Source organism: Chrysochloris asiatica, unplaced genomic scaffold, assembly GCF_000296735.1.
Source record: "Chrysochloris asiatica unplaced genomic scaffold, ChrAsi1.0 scaffold00122, whole genome shotgun sequence".
Classification (NCBI taxonomy): domain Eukaryota; kingdom Metazoa; phylum Chordata; class Mammalia; order Afrosoricida; family Chrysochloridae; genus Chrysochloris; species Chrysochloris asiatica.
Genome location: NW_006408640.1, coordinates 8265605 through 8287957, shown reverse-complemented (window position 1 = coordinate 8287957; position 22353 = coordinate 8265605). Strand labels below are relative to the sequence as shown.

General features: G+C 37.2%; 1 protein-coding gene across 1 annotated transcript in view; it reads right to left on the bottom strand.

Moving 5' to 3' along the window:
- Window positions 1-22353, bottom strand: part of LAMA1 (laminin, alpha 1) — a 217941-nt gene that overhangs the window by 157040 nt on the left and 38548 nt on the right. Inside the window, exons 2-3 of the mRNA XM_006868714.1 lie at window positions 15746-15916; window positions 14885-14997 (exon numbers count right to left, since the gene is read on the bottom strand). Coding sequence (XP_006868776.1) covers window positions 14885-14997; window positions 15746-15916 — 284 coding nt within the window. The remainder of the gene's footprint in view (window positions 1-14884; window positions 14998-15745; window positions 15917-22353) is intronic.

The window sequence follows — 22353 nt, the reverse complement described above, 5'->3', positions numbered from 1 at the left end:
CATTTTATATTTGGATGATATAATAATAAACCTCAGCCCAATTCTGGTCAGTTCTTTCAGAAATTCTTTTTTTTTTTTTTAAAGGTACAAATTAATGTGAATTTACAAAAACAAATGCAAACAAGCATCTCTTGTCTAAAGGTTTGCCTAAAACAAAGGACTTTCTGTGAATATGTTCCCACAACAAAGTGCCACTTCCTAATTAAAGCTATACAGAAAATCAAGCATTGCTTCAAAAGGCAGCTTTATCTTCAATAGGAAACATTTCCTTTTTTATGGAACATATTTTATCTTCTAAAGGCACACTACAAGGTTTTACTCACACATCTGACCACTCCCAGTGAAAGTTTTGCCCAAGTTAAAAATGTTTGAAAGTTAACACAAATACCTACGAATCTCTATCCATATAGGACAGCAATACATATTCCTTGTTAAACAGATATTCAAACCAAACTAACTATATGTTTGTAATATGAACTTTGAGAAGGATTTGCATTCCCTGCATTACCTCATGGACATCCATATGGCATTAATCCTTTTTCATTGAAAGTTCAAATTATTACTGCTAACAGAAAACTGCTTAAATGGCAGGTATTGAATTTTATGCAAATTATGCACAAAAAATATAGTAAAATGCTCATGCAGTTTAAAAATGGGTAATAATGAGATTTACTTATATGAGGAAATGCTAATGCCATAACATTAAATAAAACACCAGAACACAACATTATATATAATATCACCTAGGCAGTTCAAAAGAAGCTCTGGTAGTGTAGGGGTCACAAATCAGGCTGCTAACCTCAGGTCGGCAGTTCAAAACTACCAGCCGTTCCTCGGGAGAAAGATGCGGCTTTCTGCTCCCATCAAGATTTACAGCCTCGGAAACCCTGTGCAGGGCTACTATGAGTCAGAACCGACTCCACAGTACTTAACAACAACAACAACAAGACAGTTCAAACCCACCAGTTGCTCCTCGGAAACCCTACACAGGGTTGCTATGAGTCGGAACCAACTCAACAGCACATAATAACAACAGAGGTATAATGTAGTCTTATGAGTCAGAGTTACAGCTTTGAATTCGACCCTTGCGCAAGTTACTTAAATTCGCTGGGTCTCAGTTACATCATCTGTACAAAGCGGATAACAATAGAACCAAATTCATAGGGTGATTACAAGGATTCAACTACAGAGTTGAAATGCATATTTAGCACAGTACCTGGCTCACAATAAGTATGTTATGAATAGGAGCACTATTGTAACATTACTAAATTTAAAAAATGTATTAAAATTTTTAAGACAATATATTGGTTGCTATCTCTGAGTAAAGGTACTGTAAAGTTTTCTGCCTCTTTAGCTAAATCTGTATGTACCTTTCAGTTTTTCTACAATGAGCCCATATTATGTTTCTAATTAGAGAAAATTACAATAATTATTGTTACAAGTCAACTTTTCTCACAATCTACATAATTTTATTTCTTTGCTAGTCCTAATTGGTTAATTCTTAATAGATGATATATTTGTTTCATGTTTCCCTCAGTGAGAATTTAAAGCAATTTGTGGACATGATAGAGGGAAAGAAAACTCATATTTATTTATTGAGAGGAATTTGCCAGATGCTGTACAGAAATCATCCTTCATTCTTAATAATACTGCCTTTTACTTTGTATATTGTGTTAAATCACTTCATGCATCTCCACCCACATCATTGTTGTTAAATGCTGTGGAGTCAGTTCCAACTCAGAGACCTGTAGAGGGTTTCCAAGGAGAAGCTGGTGGGTTTGAACTGCCAACCTTGCAGTTAGGAGTCCAGTGCTTATCCTACAGTGCCACACCATGACCCATACCACACAACTAAATAATAACTAAGGATTGCTTCTTTCACCGCTGTCCTTTCTAAATCTGTAGTGCTAATGTAGAACACAGGAGTCCTGGTGTGGCAATGCTCCAGACTGTGAAGCCATTTGAACTGCAAGGTCAGTGGTTCAAGCTTACCAGCAGCTCCTCAGAAACCCTATACAAGGTCACTATAGGTTGGAACAGACTCGATGGCACTTTAACAACAAGTGTGTCCCTAAGGAGCTATGGTAGCTTAGTGGTTATGCATCCGACTGCTAACCTCAAGGTCAGTACTTTGAAACTATCAGCCTACCAGACATTCCACGGGAGAAAGACGAGGCTTTCTGCTCCCATAAAGATTTACAGCCTTGGAAACCCTATGCAGGGTTACTATGAGTCAGAACTGACTCAACAGCACTTAACAACAACTTAACAAAGTATGTCGTTGAGAAGTCCTGGTGTGATGCCCTAAGATAAGAGCTTAACCTCGAGGTCAGTTTGAATCACAAGGTCAGCGGTTCATATTTACCGGGCACTCCTCGGAAACCCTATACAGGGTCGCTATGAGTAGGAACCAACTTGATGGAATTAACAACCTCAAGTATGTTGTTGTATTGAAAGTCTCTGATTTCATCATGAAAATTCCACATTCTGCAATTTCATTCCAAAGTTAAACTGAAAAATGCAATGTGAGCAGCTACAATGCATTAACCATTTACACCATCAGGGACTCTTTAATTGTTGCTGTTGTTAGGTGCCACCAAGTGGGTTCTGATTCATAGTGACCTTATTATGCACAACAGAAGAAAACACTGCCCGGTTCTACACCATCCTCACAATCATTGTTATATTTGAGCTCATTGCTGCTGCCACTGTGCCAATCCATCTCCTTGAGGTCTTCCTCTTTTTTGTTAACCCTCCATTTTACCAAGCAAGATGTCCTTCTTCGGGGACTGGTACCTCCTGATATGAATATCCAAAACATTCTGTCTGTACTTCTTCCAACACAGATTTGTTTGTTATTCTGACAGTCCATGGTACTTTTATTCTTCTTCTCCAACACCATAACTCAAATGCATCGATTCTCTGACTGTCTTTCTTATTCATTGTTCAACTTTCATATGTATATGAAGCTTCAGAAAATACCATAGCTTGGGTCAGGTTCACCTTAGTCCCCCAACTTCCATCTATGCTCTGGAACACTTAAAGAGGTCTTATGCAGCAGATTTTCTTGACTGCTTTTTCCATGAGTTTTGATAGTGGATCCAAGCAAAATGAAGTCTTTGAGCACTTCAGTCTTTTTCCATTTGTCATGATGTTATTTATTGGTCCAGTGGTGAGGATTATGTTTCTTTACATTGTAGTGCAACCATACCAAAGGCTAGGATCTTCATCAGTACACATTTTAATTCCTCTTTACTTTCAGCAATCAAAGTTGTATCATTTGCATATTGCAGGTTGTTAATGAGTCCTCCTCCAATCCTGATAACACGTTCTTCTTCATATAATCCAGTTTCTCAGATTATTTGCTTTGAATACAAATTGAATAAGTATGATATAAAATACAGTCCTGGTTCACAACTTTCTTGATTTTAAGCCATTCAGAGTATCCATTCTCCACAATGTTGTCAATAGCTTGCCAGTATCCACACAGTTAATAAAGCACAAGTAAACATCTTTCTGGTATCCTCTGCTTTCAGCAAAGATCCATGTGATATCAACAGTGATACCCCTCATTCCACATCCTCTTCTAAATCCAGCTTGAACCTCTGGAAGTTCTTCATCAATGTATGGTTGCAGCCATTTCTGTATTACCTTCAGTAAAGCTTTATTCGCATAAGATATCAATGATATTGGCCAATGATTTCCACATTCCATTGTGTCACCTCTCTTTGAAATGGGCAATAATACAGAGCTCATTCAATCAGCTGGCCGGGTAGTTGTCTTCCAAATTTCTTGCCATAGATGAGTGAGTGCCTCTATTGTGCCTCACTTTCTTGAATGATTTCTATTTATATTCCACCAATTCCTGGTGCCTTATTCTTTGCCAATAATTTCTGTGCACCTTGTATACTTCTTCCTTCAGTACTATGGCTTTTGATCATATGCTACCTCTTGAAATGGTTGAATAGCAGCCATTTCTTTTTGGTACAATGACTCTGTAATCCTTCAATTTTTTCTTGATGCTTTCTACATTATTCAATATTTTGCCCATAAAATCCTTCAGTATTACAAGTCACTGCTTGAAGTTTTTCCTCAGTTCTTTCAACTTGAGAAATGCTGAGCATGTTCTTCCCTTTTTGCTTTCTAGTTCCAGGTCTTTGCACATTTCATTACAACACCTGACTTGGTCTTCTTGAGCTGTCCTTTGAACTTTTCTTCTATTCAGCTCTTTTACTTCCTTGTTTCTTTCATTTGCTTTAGCATTTTGACACTGGAGAGCAAGTTTCAGAGTCTCTTCTGACATCCATTTTGGATTTTTCCTTCTTTCTTGTCTTCTTAATGATCTTTTGCTTTCTTCCAGTATGATGTTCTTGATGTCATCCCACAACTTTTCTGGTCTTTGGTCTTTAGTGTCTAATGCATCAAATCTGTTCTTCAGATGGTATCTAAATTCAGGTGGGATGTGTTCAAGGTCATATTTTGGCTATTGTAGAGTTGTTTGAATTTTCTTCAGCTTCATCCTGAACTTGTATATGAGCAATTGATGGTCAGTTCCACAGTCTGCCCCTAGCTTTGTTTTGACTAATGATATGGAGCTTTTCCAGTCTCTGTCTACAGATGTAGTCAATTTGCTTTCTGTGTCTCCCATCTTGTGAGGTCCATGTGTATAGTCATCTTTTATGTTGTTTTAAAAGGTATTTGCAATGAAGAAGTCATTGGCCTTTTAAAATTCTAGCATGCAATCTCCAGCATCATTTCTAGCACCAAGGATACATTTTCCAGTAACAGATCCTTCCTCTTTGTTTCAACTTTTGCATTCTAATCATCAGTAATTATCAGTACCTCTTGATTGCACATTAGATCAATTTCAGATTCAAGAAGAAGGTAGAATCCTTCAATTTCAATTTCATCATTGCTGGCTTTAGTGGTTAATATGTATTATTCAAATTTATTCTTTAATTAATAGGGCCTAAAATGTTTTTTGAGTAAAATCCAAAATCTATGATATGTGCATTTTCTCTTTCTCAGAGTGATTTATTTAAAATTTTAAGTTGTTTAAAAATATCACTGAGTTACTGCACAGGTAGTCCTAAAGAAAGTTTCTAAATCACATGACAGTGAATACCATCCTTTCTATGGGCACTACCCACATACTCTTCCATTGTTCAAGATAGCCTGTAAATGTGTCTTAAACAAAAAGATCACACTCAGTTCCTGTAGCATCTTGGGGGGTGGGGGGCGGAAAGGAAGATATTACTCAATATCTAAAAATGTAGCTTCTAAAAGATCCTGAATCAATGGAAGAAATGAATAGTAGGCATTATTTCATGTTGTTGTTGTTAAGTGCCATCGAGTCGGTTCTGACCCATAGCAACCTTGTATAGGGTTTCAGAAGAGTGGCTGGTGATCTTGAACCACTGACCCTGCAGTTCAAATGGACCTTGCAGTCCAGCACATTGACTCATAGCATGATTTCATAAAAGTAAATAAACGTAATGATTCCTATTTTAATATTTTATTAAAGTAAGTGGACTTTCTTATAACATTGCTTATTAACTTTTTTTTAGTTTATCTACCAGGTAACCAAACATTTTACACAAAATCTAAAAATACCATAATCTCAACAGCTGTCATCAACTAGAAAATCAGGAATGACTGTCTTTAGCATTTGCTGACACTGAATGAAGCTAACTTAATCAGGAGCTCTCAGGAACAGCTCTGGTGTGGCTCTGTGGGATAATCCCAGAGGGTTTTCTAGTCTATATTCTTTACATGAGCAGATATCCAAGTCTATCTCCTGTCTAGATGCTGGGTTAGAACCACCAACCTTTTGCTTAAACACTGCGCCACTAGGGTTCCTTATTTAGTAAGTTAGGTGAACACAATTATAGTATTGCTACAACTCCCTGATAATATTAAGGTTTTTCTAATTTTATTTCATTAATCTATACTTCAAACTTTACATACTGGAACAAAGTAGTTGAAAAATTGTTTTATTCACTGTCATCTTTTAATCAGGCTGTGGAAAAACAGCAATCTTAGCAGGAGCAAAAAAAAAAAGGCATACATTCACATTGCAATTATCCATTCAGGACCTAAAGAATGCCAATATCTGGCATGTAAGAGTGAACAAGAAAAACTTTAATAAATATAAATAGGAAATGGGATTGCCAAAGCAAAATAAGAGTGATTGGGGAAAACCCACAAACACAGTTGGCTGGTACTCAGGGATAAGATTCTCTGGCACCGAAGTCTCATGGAATGCAGTCATCTCTTTTCATAAATGTGAAGTCCATGCAAAGTCAAACCGTGCTGTCTTCTTTATGAGTTTCCTGTGGCTGTTGTAAGAAATCACCTCAAATTGGTGGCTTAATAAAATACGAAGTTTTTATCTTATAGTTCTGAACATCAGAAGTTGAAAATGAGTGTCACTGGGCTAAAAGAGGTGTCAGAAAGGCTACATTCCTTCTAAAGATTCTATGGAAGAATCCATTTCCTCACCTTTTCCAGTTTATAGAGGTTGTCTGCATTCCTGGGTTTGTGGTCTCTTCCTTCATCTTAAAGCAAGCAACAAGTTAAGCTGCTTGAAAGATTCAGCAAAGTGGCAGGGTACAAGATAAACAGAAATATCAGTGAAATTTCTTTACCCTAACAAAGAGAACTTTGTAAAAGAAATCAGGAATACAAATCCATTTACAATGTCACCTAAAAGATTAAATATTTAGGAATAAATCTAACCAGAGACAAAATGAAAAAGAAAAAGAAAACTTATATAATGAAAACTACAAAACTACTACAAGAAACCCAAATAAATCCACATAAATGGAAGAATATGCTATGGATAAGAAGATTTAACATTGTGAAAAAGTTAATATTACCCATAGCTCTGGTAGCGTAGGAAACTACCAGCTGTTCCGTGGGAGAAAGATGAAGCTTTCTGCTCCCATAAAGATTTCCAGGCTTGGAAACCCTGTACAGGGTCTCTATGAGTCAGAACCGACTCCGTGGCACATAACAACAGCAAAGCAATCTATAGGCATAATGCAATTCTGATCCAAATGTCATCATCGTTCTTTAAAGAGATGAAAACAATTAGTCTCCAAGTTTATATGGAATGAAAAAAGATCCCAGAAACACAGAGAACTACTAAAGAAGAACAAAGTAGGAGGTCTCTTACTTCTTAATCTCAAAACCTCCTACATAGTCACAAAAGTCAAAACAGTCTGTTACTGGCACAATGACAGGCACATAGACCAATCCAACTGAATTCAGAAGCCAGAAGCAAATCCATCCACCTATGGACAACTAATCTTTGACAATGGGCAGAAACACACTGAATGGGAAAAAGATAGTCTTTTTTTACAAATGGTGATGGCAAAATTGGATATTCAGTTGCAGAGAAATGAAACAGGGTTCATATTTCACACCATATACAAAAACAAACTATTGTTGTTAAGTGTCATTGAGTCAGCTCTGATCCATCACAACCCTGTATACAGTTCCCAAGGAGCAGCTGGTGAGCTTGAACTGCCAACCTTGTGATTCAAACTGACTTTGCAGTCCAGTGCATTAACCCACAGCACCACACCAAGACTCCAAACAAATTATAGATGAATTAAAAAACAAAATGTAAATGTAAACTTAGAAACATAATCAAAGAAAAAGTACAGATAAACTTTAGGGACCCCAATGCACAGCATAAATACCATAAATGTAACTAAAGCACAAAAACAGCAGGATACAAACTAGACAACTGGGACCTCCTAAAATTAGACGTGTGCATCAAAAGATTTCAACAAATTTTTTAAAAAAAAAGAAACCACAAATTTAGAAAACTATCTGACAATGTATCAGAAAATAAACTAATCTTTAAAGTTTATAGAAAACGCCAACACCTTAATAACAAAAGAATAAATGCTCCAATTAAAAATGGACAATGACATGAACAGATAGTTCATTAAGGAAGACATTTAGGTGGTCAACAAACACATAAAGAAATCCTTGTGATTATTAACAATTAGAGAAATGCAAATCAAAGTAACAATGAGATATAAACTCAATCTCCCCAGCATTAATAGTAAAGTTAGAAAAAACAAAAAAACAAAAAACTGTTGGCAAGGTGTGCAGAGACTAGAATCCTCATACGCCACTTGTGGGAATGTGAAATGAAATAACCACTGTGGGAAACCATATGGTACTTCCATAAAAAGTTAGAAATAGAAATAATGCATAATCTAGCAACCCCACTACCAGGTATACAGCCAAGAGAAATAAGGGCCATGACACAAATTATGAAAACTTCTTAGACATAACCAAAGTTATGAAAAGTTATGGAAACATTTTAGACATAACCAAACACTTTGAGGGAATACATATTCACTTATTCATGTTCACTGCAGCACAATTTACAATAGCAAAAAAATGGAAACAATGAAAATTCCCATCAATGGAAGACAGGATAAACAAACTATGCTACATACATGCATGAGAATACCACACAATGTTTAAGAATAACAACAAATCTGTGAAACACCTCATAACATGGATGAGCCTGGAGGACATTATGTGGAGTGAAATTAGTTAATCACAAAAGGACAAAGACTGTATGAGACCACTATTGTAATAAGTCAAGAAAAGGTTTTCACACACACACACTTATTTGATGGTGACCAGGGGTTGGAGGGAAAGGGAGAGTAAATCACTAACTATAGGGCTATTGTTGTTAAGTGACTTTGAGTCAGTTCCAACCCATAGAGACCCTGTATAGGACTTCAGAGGAGCAGCTGGTGAACATGGATGGCCAACCTTGCGGTTCAAACCGACTTTATAGTCCAGCACATTAACCCACAGTACCACGTAGATACATATTAACTTAGATGAAGAGGAAGGCATATATAATGAAAGGGAAGTCAGCAAAAAAAAAAAAAAAAAAACTAATGAAGGCAAAAGAAGACACTGGGAGGAATAAAAGATTTAAAGCAACAAGATTCAAGATTCAAACAAATTTAAGGCACAATCCTGCAATAATAATAATAATCTACGTATGGGTGCATAGATAGACATGCGAGTTGAACAGGTATGGGAAGGAGAATGGAAAAATACACACAGATATAGGTTTGACAGGGGCTACTCCTACATCTGGAGTTCTGATGTTGCGCTGTAGGAAAAGCACTGGAAAATATAAGGTTGGTAGTTCAAACCCACCAGTCGCTCCTCAGAAACTCTATACTGGGTCACTATACAGAACCAACTCGATGGCACTTAACAACAACATTCTACATATGTATTATATGTTCTATAAATATATCCATAAATAGAGCACATAGTAGAGTATATAAAGTTATGAAAACTTCTTAGGTATAAGCAAACATTTTGAGGAAATGAGTCACTAGACCCGAGGGATACCAAGTTCAATTGGTATAACTTAGTCCTCAGAAAGAATGTTCTACATCCTACTCTGGTGAATAATGAATGGGGTCTTAAAAGCTTGTGAATGGTCATGTAAGGTACAACTAATTGGTCTTTCCCCATCTGGTACAAAAAGAGTGAAGAACATCAAAGATACATGGAAATAAGAAGTCCAATGGACTAATGGTCCCCACAAACTTCAACCTCCAAAGCCCTGAAACTAGAAAAACAAGATGGTGCCTGGCTACCACTACCGACTGCTCTGAAAGGGATCACAATACGAAGTCCTGAATAGAATGAATGAAAATTCTGAAAAAAACTAAAAATCATAAGACCTAGTTTAGTGGTCAGATAGAGACTAGTAGACTTCTTCCCCACCAAAAACAAACAAACAAACAAATAAACAAACAAACATAATTATCACTCTTAATCACCCTTCAGACCTGGTACTGAACTCACCCCGATTATTCAATTTTCAGCCAAACACTAGATGGGTTTATGCCGTGAACAATAACGTTAGGGAGATGCTCACTTATTATAGGACAGCATTTGCCCAAGCACAAAGTTCAGGGTTAGGAAAGAAGGAGGAATAGAATTGACAAGCATGGGAAGGAGTGGGTTAAGTGTTGTTACTTTATGGAGATTGTAATCAGTGACATGAAACAAAATGAACTACTAAGTGGAAAACTGATTTGCTCTATAAATTTTCACCCAATTTACAACTAAAATATTGTTTTAAAAATCCTCTTTTCCTGATGTAACTTTCACTCAACTCACAATAAAAACTTTAAAATAAATAAAGGGGGGGGGATCCTCTTTTCTCTAAACTCATCTGGGCAACATTGCCAGATGTTGACTACACCCTTTAAATTCTGAATGGAAACCCCTGAACCCTGGGCCCTGGGCTCCACTTTCCAGACACATTGGGATGGCAATTCTGTTCCCTTGGTTTTTCACAGCCCCGTTCTCCTAGGTCATCTGAGTGGAGACCCCACCCCTTTGGCCCCAGCAAGGCCTATTTCTCTGTCTCTTGGATATGCTATCCCTAAATCCTCAGCTTTGGGCAACAGCCATATCGCCCTGACACAAATGAATGGCAACCCCACATTCCGGAACTAAGTTGTCCAAGATCTGACTCTTTGAAACCTAGGAGACTGGGACCCCACCCTTTGAAATCCAGAAGACTCTATCATTTGAAACCAAGAAGACTCTGCTTCCCATGGTCCTTTCAATAGTTCTGTAGATCTCCAAGCTATCTCAGGAATGTCCATTTCTTTTCTTGAAAGACAACAGACACAGTTCCTTTGGTCTATTTTCTGTCTGTAGAATTTCAAGAGGCAGACAACATTCATTTCACTCTTTTTCTGTCCCTTTCAGTCTAAGCTGATGGATTTTCTGCTGTAGTATTGCGTTAGATCATAAGTCACTGGCTTTAACAAAAGTTTGCAAAGAATAGTTTTCATCAGTTTGTGCAGCAGATTTTTCAACTTTGCATTTTACTAAAAGTGGTAAGGAGAAACCATGTGGTCATTTTAACATCTTGCTTAGAAATGTCCTCAGCCAAGCATTCAAGTTCATCGTTTACAAGTTCTGAATTCCAATAAAAATTGGAACATAATTCAGATAAATTCTTTGCCATGGGTAACAGCATCACCCTTCCATTGCCCAATCACATGAACATCATTATCTTTGAAAATCACACCAGAAGCACATTTAACATCCATATGTCTAGTACCATTATATCACTGGCACCATATGTATTCTCAGATATTATAGAGACTTTCTCTATTTTTGTTGCTGTTAAGTGCTGTTGCATTGGTTCCTACTCATATCCACACTGTATAGGATTTCCAAGGAGCAGATGGTTGGTTTGAACCACCAGCCTTGTAGTTAGCAGCCCAGCACCACGCCAAGATTCTGACTTTCTCTATAGCTCTCCTCATTTCCTTCTGAATTGCCTTTAATGATGTCCATAATCCTAGCAACAGGCTTTCCTATGCAAGCTAGGCTTTTACTGTTGGGTACCTTAAAAACCCTTCCAGCCTCTCCCCATTATCCAATTCCAAAATCACTTCCACACTGTCAGTATTTCTCAGAGCAGCACCATCACTTCTTGATACCAAATTCTATCTTAGTTATCTTGTGCTGCTCTAACAGAAATACCACAAAGCATTGCTAAAACAGAGATTCATTTTCTTACTGTTGTTGTTGTTAAGTGCTGTTGAGTCTGTTCTGACTCATAGTGACCCTGTATAGAGTTTCTGAGGAGCAGCTGATGAGTTTGAACTGATGACCTTGAAGTTCAAACTGACTCTGTTGTCCAGTGCTTATACTAAAGTGTCACACCAGGACTCTACAGTTTAGCAGACTAGAAGTCTGAATTCATGGTGTCGGCTCTGTGAGAAGGCTTCTTTCTCTCTCTGGCTTTGGAGGAAGATGTCTCTTTAAGCTTCTGCACCTGGGTGGCCAGCATGTGGCTTGGCATTATTCATCCTCCCTCTCTCCCATGTTCCCTTATTTAATCTCGTTGATATCTCAAAAGAAATTGACCAAAGATATAGCCTACATTAACCCTGCTCCAATAACATAACAATGGTAGAGCCCAAATGAGATCATAACTACAGATATAGTGGTTAGAGGACATAGCTCAACCCATAACATTGACTATTCAGGTTAAAGGAGATCTAAGAAGCATAACATCAAATACAATAAATCATCCTTTTGGATTCTGATGTGGAAAAAAACAACAATGCTATTAAAGACTTTGGTGAACAAGTGGTGAAATTTGAATATAGATGGCTAACTTGGGAAATTCCTATGGATTTTGCTAGGTGTATTAATCAGATGGTGTCTATCCAGAAAGATAAATACTGAAGAATTGATAAAATGTCATGATGACTGCAATTCACTTGAAAATTATAGTGAAATGAAACAAATATGGTAAAATATTGAACAATTCCTGCATTTTGGGGTTGGGTCATATGTGCATCTATTGGCATGTGCTTTCTATTTTTCTGAAGGCTCACTTTCATTAAAAAGCTCAAAAAATAAGTATGAGAAAAGTTTGCTAAAATATCAGCAGTTGTTGTTAAGTGCCATCAGGTCGATTCTGACCCATAGCAACCCTCTATGGGGTTTCCAAGGAGCAGCTAGTGAGCTTGAACCACTGACCTTGAGGTTCAAAGCGACTTTGCAATCCCACAGCACCACACCAGGACTCCAAATAGAGGCATACAGTTGTTAAATATAAGCATACACATACCAATCTCATGTGTGTCAGAGTCAAACTGTGCTCTGTGTAAAAGGTAAAGAAATTCTGAGTAGTAAGTATTTTAGGTAATTCTATTTTAGAAACTTACCCAACAAAACTCCTATAAGTTATCTAAAGAAGTCTATTACTATGTGTCCATGCTTTTTAAAAATATGCTTCAAAGACGTAAAACTGAGGATCCTCTCTGGAACCTCAAACTGATTCAGTTCAATCTGAAGGAAAAGATTACCCTAAGGAGCTCTGGTAGCGTAGTGGTTACGAATCGGGCTGCGAACCTTAAGGTCAGCAGTTTGAAACTACCAGCCACTCCGCGGGAGAAAGATGAGGCTTTCTACTCCCGTAAAGATTTATACCCTCGGAAACCCTGTACAGGGTCGCTATGGGTCGGAACGGACTCAATGGCACTTAACAACAACAACAACAACAACCATGAAGTCAAGCACAAGAAATTCCAAGACAAAGGATAGTTGAACATAACACGAGTTTGAAATCTACATGTAACCTCCTGTTGTTAGTTGGCCAACCTCATGCAATATCAGATTTCTAATAATGAAAATGGTTACACTTTTTCCTTGGGAAAATTGGTCTTCTGCAGTATCACTCTCTAAGTGATTCCACTGAATTAGAAGAAAACCAGGGCAGAAAGGGACTCTTTTTTTTCTTTTCTTTTAGTAGAATTTGAAAGTATCAAGTTATAACATATTAATCCAAGACTTATGAATGAAACTATTTTAGAGGTGCAATTTTACTTCATTAAAACTCTTAACCTAGATATGAAAAAGTATCTCCTGATTAGCTAATTACTACCTAACTCACTAGCATTATTATCAAAGGTTCTTTGTACAGTATTATCCTGTCTTCTGCTCAGAACTCTGGACATTTTTTTTAAACCATCACTTATCCAAAGAATTATAAATATTCATCATTTAATCTCCTAAACCCTTATTTCAATCTTGCAATGCACACTTCAATTACATGTCCTTTTCAACAGATATAAATATATCAAATGAAACACACGAGTTCTAACATAAAATAATCTGAAATGGAGATAAGTAAGAGAACATCATGCAATGGCTTTTGTTGAGAACTCAAATTGGGACTTGTGGCCACACCTGTGAAATACCCACCACCACCTACCTCGCTTTTCCATCCCATCCAGATGCCTCTTCCCTTCCTTCCCTTTCCTAGAATGCTTGTCATCATCAGAGCCCATGTCACATTTCTCTCCACTCTCCTGTATGGCACTGAGAGAGGCAGGAGGATGCGTACGTGGCCAGAGCCATTCTAGGACTTTCCTAGTTCACACTGAAGGCTCTTCTCATGGAAGCACTTGGCCGCTCCAGTTTACACAGAGCCATGACAGACAACACCTGACAGGATGGAGAGATGATTTCACACCATCCCCTTTTTGTTTTCTCACCTCATTTTCTGCATAAAAACCTTATATGATAAATGTACAATGATAATAACAAGACAGTACATTTGTTGTACTGTGGTAGCTTACATTTTGCTATGATGTTGGAAACTCTGCCACTGGTATTTCAAATACCAGCAAGATCACCCATGGTAGACAAATTTCAGCCAAACTTCCAGAGCAAGATAGATTAGAAAATCTATAAATCACAACAGAATATTGGTCAGCATAGTGCGGAAAGATGAGCTGCACAGCTAGGTTGGAAGGCACTACACGAAGTCTGCAACAATGCACTAGAGCAAAAACCACCATGAAACAGCACAGGACCATGTTCACTAGGGTCTTCAAAAAGTTCTTAGAAAAATTCCATTATATCTTAAGTTCACTCTTCCATGAACTTTTTGAAACCCCTTGTACATAAGGTCACTATGAGTGGAATCAGACTCACCAACAGCTAACAACAAGCTTAAAAAGGTAGGGCTGCCAATGTTTTGTCTTCTAATAGGTCTGTTGGCACCTGATCTGATGGATGAATGTGTCCTATAACATCTTAAAAAATCAAACCATAGAGAAAAGTTTCATCCATCTTCTGAAAGATACCCAGGAATGATGAATGTGACAAAAAATGACACCGTGGACTACTTGTATTCATCTCTTGACTTAATCTAGTGGAAAATGAGTGAGTCCAGAAGATCAACATGCTAACAAACAACCAGACTTTCCCAAAAGTCATCAGAAGAATAGACCTCAGTAGCTTGTAGGCATTCCTCAATGGTTCTGACCTTACCTACCTGTCTCAAGTCCAGAGTGATAGTGACCCAGTGGTATTCTCTCCCGTTTTGAATACTGGGACTCTGCCACCAATGGTTGGTTCCATCTATTGCATTTGATATTGGATGTCGTTCTGTTAAAAGAAAACAAAAACATGCCTCCCTCTCAATTAGTGCTTTATATTTTTTAATGCTTCAGAACTATAAACTTGTGGAAATGAATCGCATTGAAGCTGATCACATTGTTTATGGTCTCTGTAACTGATAGAACTGTGTGCCTCCAAAATTTGTGTCAACTTGGCTTGGTAATGATTCTAAGTGGTTTCGCAGTTTTGTAATGATGTCATGTAACAATTATGTGATGATTCCCCATTATGTGATAAACCAGTAGAAGGATTATGGATGGACTGTGGTACCTTTAATCCCATCACCTGATCTGATGTAAGGGGGTTTCCCAGGGATGTGGCCAGAAACACCTTTTACCTTGTAAGTGAGTAGAGATGAAGAGACATATTACTACCAAGGAAGAAGGGCCCTGTGTGGGTGTGTCCTTGGGACCCGGGGTCCCTACACTGTGAAGCTACTAGATGCAGGGAATGGGTGATGCCAAAATGCCAAAGAGATCTCCAAGGAATGGTGGGCTTATGGATGCTGACAAAGACAAAAAGCCTTTCCCTAGAGTCGGCACTCTGAATTTGGACTTCTAGCCTCCTAAAAACAGTGAGATAATACATTTCTGTTTGCTAAACCCATCCACTTGTGATATTTCTGTTATAGCAGCACTAGAGAATGAAGACAGTCTCCTAATATAAAAGTCTGTAGTTTTCACATCTAAAGCATAAATTTCCATCCGTACTTTTGAACAGAAGAAGCAGCACTTGCCTTTGGGATTAGCGCTGTTACCATCACAGATTCTGCACTGTGGATTCCGCACAGGGCGATTGGGCACATGTTCCACAAGTTTGCAGAACATCTCAGGCCCTTTCTCACCACAGGTCGCATTGGTGCTGATGTGAGCATTGCTGGCAAGGTTGAGAATGGCAGGAAACAGTCCTGAAAGTAAAAAAAGTCACCAAATCAGAAAAAAAAAGAAGAAGAATGAAAAGAAAACTAAGAATGAAGTTACTTAATCTCACTTTGAGGAAAGCAAAAATGCAAAATTAGATTGTGATTATATGAAGCCTTGCACATGAACGAGTATAGAAGGTATACTTTATATGAAATTCTAAAACAAGCAAAACTAGTCAATGAGGCATCTTCAATCAGAACGTTGGTTGCAGATGGTGGGACTTTACTGAAAGGACACAAGGGAACTTTCTGGGGGTGTTGTTATTATTGTTAGGCGACATCAAGTCAGTTCTAATTCATAGTGACCCTATGTACAACAAAACTAAATATTGCCTGACTCTGCGCCATCCTCATCATTGTTATGTTTGAGCCCATTGTTGCTGTCAGTGTGTCAATGCATCTTGTTGGTGGGTTTCCTCTTTTTCATTGACCCTTCACTTTTCCACGAATGATTTCCTTCTCGAGGGACTATTCCTTCCTGATAGCATGTCCAAAGAACAAAAGATGAAGTGTCATCATCCTCTCTTCCAAAGAACATCCTGGCTGTATTTCTTCCAACACAAATTTGCTTGTTCTTCTGGCAGTCCATGGTACTTTACTATTCTTTGACAACACTATAACTAAAATGCAACAATTTTCTACAGTCTTCCTTATTAATTGCCCAACTTTCATATGCATATGTGGCTGTTGAAAATACCATGGCTTGGATTAGGCAAACATTAGTCCTCAAATTGACATCTTTGCTCTTGAATACTCTAAAGAGGTGTTTTGCAGATTTGCTTTAAGCAATACATTGTTTGATTTCTTGACTACTGCCTCCATGAGCATTGATTATGGATCCAAGCAAAGTGAAGTCTTTGACAATTTACATTTATCATGATTTTGTTTATTGATCCATTGGTGAAGATTTTTGTTTGCTTTACATTGAGGTACAAGTCTTTAATCTTCATCAGTACCTATTTCTGGGATAATGTAATGTTTTATATCTTGGTATAGGTTAATAACTGCAAGATCAGGAGTTCAAACCCTTGGAAACTCTATACAGGGTCACTATAAGTTGGAACCAATTGGAAGGTACTTAAAAATAATTACATGCCTGTGATTTCGGACTGATTGTAAAGTGAATTGTTAATGAAACAGGATTAAGGTGAAACTAAATATTAAGGTGGAACTAAAGATTAAGATAAGGAGCTCTGGTAGCATAGTGGTTACGAATTAGGATGCTAATCTCATGGTCATCAGTTCGAAACTACCAGCTGTTCCGCGGGACAAAGATGAGGCTTTCTGCTCCCGTAAAGATTTAGGCCTCTGAAACCCTGTACAGGGTCACTATGAGTTGGAACCGACTCCACGGCACATAACAACAACAAGGATTAAGATGGGACTAAATTCTGGTATGGCACTGTAGGATAAGCACAGGACTGCTAACCACAAGGTCGGTAGACACTGTGTGTGTGGGAAAAAGATGAGGCTTTCTGCTCCCATAAAGACCTGTGGTCTCAGAAACCCTGTGCAGGATCATTATGTGTTAGAATTAACTTCATGGCAGTGGGTTTGGTTTTGCTTTTTTTGAGAAAAGTAACACCAAAAGAACCCATTAGTTTCTTTGGAGATTTATTTTTATTTATATTGGTAAAATAGGAAAACAGTAGTGAAAATTCTACTAAGGTCTAGAAACAATGGAACACATGATAATGACAAGACATTCTAAATGAATGACATTGAACATTTTGAATTAAGAATGGGATTCTCAATTTACTGGGATTTTTCTAATTAACTGAAACTTCAGCTTCAAAGATCCCTGAAGACAGTCTTTTCTTTATAAAATCCATATGTTACTGTTTTTATGTTCTGTCAAGTTGATTCTGATTCATAGCATAAAAGGCTTCCAAAGATTGGCTGGTGGATTTGAACTACAGACCTTGTGACTAACAGTCCAGTGTTTATCCTATAGCACCACACCAGGACTCCATATAGCCAATATTATTTCTGAACGATTTTCCTTCAAGTGAAATCTTAAACAGCACAGAACAATTTTCATAAGAATATAAAGAATTCATGGCTTCAGTTTTTATTTTATAGGTATTGTCTAATATTTCAATGATCTTTCCTATTATAAATATTTTAACAATTTAAGTTATAAATTAAGAATAGGTATTTTTGTAAGAGTTGCTGCATTAGAAAACTTACCATGCAAATTTATTAAAAAACAAACACACAAACAACAAAAACAATAACAACAACAACAAGAAACCCCACAACTTATTAGGTAGCTTTTCAAAGATTTTATACATGACTTCTGCTTTAAAGAATTGTCCAATTCAAGTCAATAGACCTTGAGTCTTTCAATACAAAAGTTATTGGATATTTGTATTCTTGAGTATTATTCTTAATATAAACAAATAAGACAGACTTACATCATATACTGTGAATATATATATATATATATATATATATATATATGTTATTGTTAAGTGCTGTCAAGTCAGCTCTGACTCATAGTAACCCTGTATAGGGTTTCTGAGGAGTGGCCAGTGAATTTGAACTGCTAATCTTGCAATTCAAACTGACCTTGCAGTCCAATGCATTATCCCACAGCACCACCTATATATGTATGTATGTATGTGTGTGTGTATATATATATACTTTTTCTCTTAGACAGTGTGGTTCATTGTCCTATATGACTATAATTTTCTAGTTAATTGGTTCAACTATTTCTCATGAGACAGTCATTTTTTAAACTATAATATTTTAATCCAAACACTCCAATACTAAAGCAACGTTTTGGGTACAGCCAGCACTCTCCATTCTCTTCCCACAGACCAGTCAAGAGGTACACCTGCAGTAATAGCCCCAGGTGAGGAAAGAAACCAGGTCACAAGGCAGCAGGATTTAACAATGCATTTCTCGAGAAACAACAAATACTTTACTAGTTAACTTAAATGTTCCCACTTTCTCTTTTTCCTGCCCTCCAATTCCTAGACATAAAGATAACCACTCCCACACTCCTTCTGCCTTGAGCTCCCTCCCACTCTGGGAAGCTGCCAGGGGCCTGAGTGATCATGGCCAAGGATTAGGGTCAGGGGGTCCCCAGGCTCTCTCTCTGCAAGCCTCTACACCTCAAGTCATGGAGAAAAAGCAGCTCAAACTTCATGAACATACGCTTAACATTATTTTGGTGAATATCTCAAAACTTAGTAATCAGTATTAAAGAACTTAATTTTACCTTCATTAGCATGGCTATATATAGAAATCTTATAAAAATACCCAAACTGTCTTTCATTAAAACAAACTTTCTTTTCAGATAGGTCAGTATTTGAGGAAAAATGCTGACTACAAATTTATTGCTTGTATATTGCATTTGCTACATAGTTATAAAATAATTATTATTCATTATTGCATATACACTCCTGTTAGAAGACGAAAGTTGGAAATATGATCTGAAGAAGATATACTTTGTTTTTCCTGAAGAAAATAGTACTTATTTTTTTAAAAAGTCCCTCAGGTTGCCAAATTATTTCAATGACTACTGAAATATTCCACCAAAGAGAAACTATATGAGAATCAAGTTGAAAGAAGGGTAGGAAATAAAACAGCAAGAAAGTCTATTGAGATCAAGAAATTACGAAGACATAAGGTCAAATGAAAACAGTAGCATGATATATATGTGACATAATTTTCTCATTACTTAGTCATACAGTTAATAAATTAGGCTACACATTTTTGTTGAGAGACTTCTTTACTTTAGTTACAGTTATTTAACCAGCAGCTTAAGACAAAAGAATGCCAAAATTCATTGAGCATGAAATCAATTCCTTCTCATTCACCAGTTTGTTTTTTTTCTCTTTAATCTCCTTTTCTTCATGTCATGAATACACTTGACCTTCCTATTCACATTTTAGGACCACATTTAATCTACTGGAAAGGTCTCTTACTAATATTAGGTGAGAATTTGCCACAAAGCTGATGAACACAGAGCTACTATATGTAATTAACAAAGGTTTCAGCTGAGGAACTTTCAAATAATTTAATCACTGATTTTTATAGGTTCCTAGTTTCTTTTTCTTTTCTTTTTTTTTTTTTTTTTGTTGTTGCTATTGTTAAGTGCAATCGAGTTGGTTCCAACTCATAGTGACCCTGTATATGGTTTTCGAGGCTGTAAATCTTTATGGGTGCAGAAAAACCTCATCTTTCTCTCATGGACAAGCTCACAGGTTCAAACCACTAACCTTGTGGTTCATAGTCCAGGGCTAATCCTACAGAGCCACCACACTTCCTTCCCCACTTTATTTTACTAGCAGAAAATATTTTCCAAGTCTAAAAAAATTAAGTATCTAAAGTGTTTTGAGACTCATGCCAACCACTTCTTATTTTTCAAATAATTCAGTCAGTGGTTCAGAACTTTATACCACTTGTGTATAAGAAAAACATGAGATTTTTCAAATATTTTTTTTTTTCATTTTGAAAGAACTTTTGAATTAGACAAAATGTTATATAAGAGTAAGTAAAAAAGAATTACTGATTATACAATTACAGCAGCAACTCCATCAACTGCAGTTCATTAAATGGAAGCATTTAATAATATTCAGGTTAATAACAGCAAGATAGTCTAAAGACACGACTTTTAGGAAGATATGTGAATTAAAATTTGTTGTAGCTAAGTGCTGTCAGTTCTGACTCATAGTGACAGGGTACAATTTCCAAGCAGTGGCTGGTGAGTTTGTGGCTAGCAGTCCAGTGCTTATTCTGTAGCACCACACCAGAAATCTATGTTGGTTGGTTGGTTGGTTATGTGCCATGGAGTCGGTTCTTTTGGTTATGATTTCACAAAACCAGGAGTCTTTGGACAGGTCAGCTTCTCAGAACCTCTATTTCCCCAACTACTACATGAGTATCTCTAAGGGCCGCTTTCCTCCCACCCTCTCCCACACACAAAAAAACTGTGATCCTCAAATTTTACTTTAATAGGCTATCAGTTATTTGCCCATCATTTCTTCTCTCACTATTTTGAGATGAAATAAGAAAATCAGAAAATGAAGTAAGAAAAGTGTTTTTTCCATTCAACATACAAAATAGCATAAACCATTGAGAATCCAGAAATTAACCCATCCACATACAGCCAACTGATTTTTGACAAAGTGCCTAGGTATGATACATGGGGAGGAGATAGTCTCTTTAACATATGGTGCTGGCAGAATTGGAAAATGATATGCAAAAGATTGAAACAAGACCTTTACCTCTGCCCTATACAAAAATGAACTCAGCATGGATTAAAGACCTAAATGTGAATCCCAAAATTATGAAGGTCATCAATGAAAAACTACGGGAAAATGTGAGGGATCTAACACAGGGCATACACAGACTACCAAACATTTTGAAAATTATACAAACAAAAGTAGACAAAATTGATGATTTGGACATACTACAAATTAAAAACTTATGTGCATCAAAAGACTTCACCAAAAGTGTAAAAAGGGAACCCACAGAATGGGGAAAAACCGTTTGCAACGACACATCAGATAAGGGACTCATTTCTAAAATATACAGGAAACTTCAACACCTCTACAAGAAAAAGACAAATAACCCAATTTAAAAAATGGGCACAGGACATGAAAAGACACTTCACCAAGGAGGAGATCTGGGCAGCCAACAAACATATGAAGAAATGTTCATGATCACTAGGCATTAGAGAGCTGCAAATCAAAACAACTCACACCAGCAATAACTGCAAAGATAAAAAAAAGTAGAGGACAACAAATTGTGCCCATCAATTGAAGAATGGATAAACAAACTTGTACATATACACAATGGAATACTATGCTACCTTGAAGAACAACAAGGAAGCTGCAAGCCACCGCATAACATGGATGAAACTTGAGGACATTATTGTAAAGGACTAAGAAAAAGAATCCACCCAAAGGGGGGTGGGGATATATATATATAATTGCTGATCACTGGGATGTATGGGATGAGAGGAGGGGAGGGAGGGAAGATAGAGCACAGGGTAGGGAAGAGAAACAGGAAAGTTTGGGTTCTGGGGAGTGTGGGGAAGCATGCAATACACAAGAAGGGGGAGAGGATTGGAAGAACAGGCTGATGGGTTAGGCAGATTCCCATGGGCTAAGTGAGACAAAGGTAAATGATGGATGTATGCACAACCTTGGAATAACAGGGCTTCGAAGTTAAAGGGATAGAGGCATGGTTTGAAAGGGTAAAAGAGGGGAATAATGTTAGGATCCTTGGCAGACTTTTTTTTTCTTAAAGGTTTTATTGTGAATTATGTGATAGTTTACATGGGAGAACATTAATTTTACATTCATTCTATCGTATATCGTCTCATTGCCATGGTTACAATCCCCTCTATGCATCATCAACCAACCAAAGGGTATACCCTGCAATCCTTCCCCCGTACCCCCAGGTCT